The sequence below is a fragment of the Octodon degus genome, unplaced genomic scaffold, assembly GCF_000260255.1.
Source record: "Octodon degus isolate 3935 unplaced genomic scaffold, OctDeg1.0 scaffold00050, whole genome shotgun sequence".
NCBI classification, from domain to species: Eukaryota; Metazoa; Chordata; class Mammalia; order Rodentia; family Octodontidae; genus Octodon; species Octodon degus.
This window is the reverse complement of record NW_004524626.1, coordinates 11,649,088-11,650,115: the sequence shown is the minus strand read 5'-3', so window position 1 is coordinate 11,650,115 and position 1,028 is coordinate 11,649,088. Positions and strand designations below refer to the sequence as shown.

At 57.4% G+C, this 1,028-nt stretch overlaps 1 protein-coding gene across 1 annotated transcript in view; it reads left to right on the top strand.

Annotated features, from left to right (window-relative positions):
• Atg4d (autophagy related 4D cysteine peptidase) overlaps positions 1 to 1,028 on the top strand; it is a 7,193-nt gene that overhangs the window by 288 nt on the left and 5,877 nt on the right. Inside the window, exons 2-4 of the mRNA XM_023716927.1 lie at positions 3 to 106; positions 757 to 840; positions 936 to 1,027. Coding sequence (XP_023572695.1) covers positions 3 to 106; positions 757 to 840; positions 936 to 1,027 — 280 coding nt within the window. The remainder of the gene's footprint in view (positions 1 to 2; positions 107 to 756; positions 841 to 935; position 1,028) is intronic.

The window sequence follows — 1,028 nt, the reverse complement described above, 5'->3', positions numbered from 1 at the left end:
CCCGACGGCTCCGCGCTCAGCCCGGCCGGCGCTGCTCATGTGGAGCCCGACGAGGTGGACAAGTTCAAGGCCCGGTTCCTGACCGCCTGGAACAACGTCAAGTATGGTGAGGAGGGGGCAAGGTCAGCTTTGGGGGTGTGCGGGACAATCAGGCCCTGTCCCCATGATGAACCACTCTATGCTCCTGCCCCGTGAGTCACCCGTGGGTCCCCGCCCTGCCCCACCCCGGGTAGACCTGGGGCAGGATTGACAGGGAAGGTTTGCAAGCTTCGCCCATTCACCGTTTGACCTTGGGGCAAAGTTCGTGGTTCTCTGCCCCTCCACCTCCCCACTTCTAAGACTGGGTGCCTTCATCAGAAGGGCGTAATTTGGACATCCCAGCCCTCCGGAGGCTGAGGCAGGAGGATAGCTGCAAGTTCCAGGCCAGCTTGGGCTCCGTAGTGAGTTCAAGCCAAGCCTGGACTATATAGTTTCTCTTGAACCTTTGAAAAGCTAGAACCCAAAACACCAGGCATGGTGGCTTACACATGTAATCCCAGCATTTGGGGGACTGATACAGTAGGATTGCTGTGCGTTTCAAAGCCAGCCTGAACCACTAGCAAGACCCTGTCTCTAAAAAATAGAGATAATCACTTGCCTTCATCCCCCTCAGCTGATGGCCTAACACTCAGGCAGCTCTTACCAAGATGTACCATACTTGTCTCTTGGAGGGGTCTTGGTGGGAAGTGGGATCGTGACAGTCCCACGTCTTCCCAGGGTGGATGGTCAAAAGCCGGACCAGCTTTAGCAAGATCTCCAGCATCTACCTCTGTGGGCGCCGCTACCGCTTTGAGGGTGAAGGTGAGTCTCAGACAAGGCACAGGGATGAAGAATAACCAACCCCCAACCCCTCCACACCCCATCCCTGATGGCTGGTGACAGGCCAACTCTTCTAGGTGACATCCAGCGTTTCCAGCGGGACTTTGTGTCCCGCCTGTGGCTGACCTACCGCCGGGACTTTCCACCCCTAGCTGGGGGCTCCCTGACCT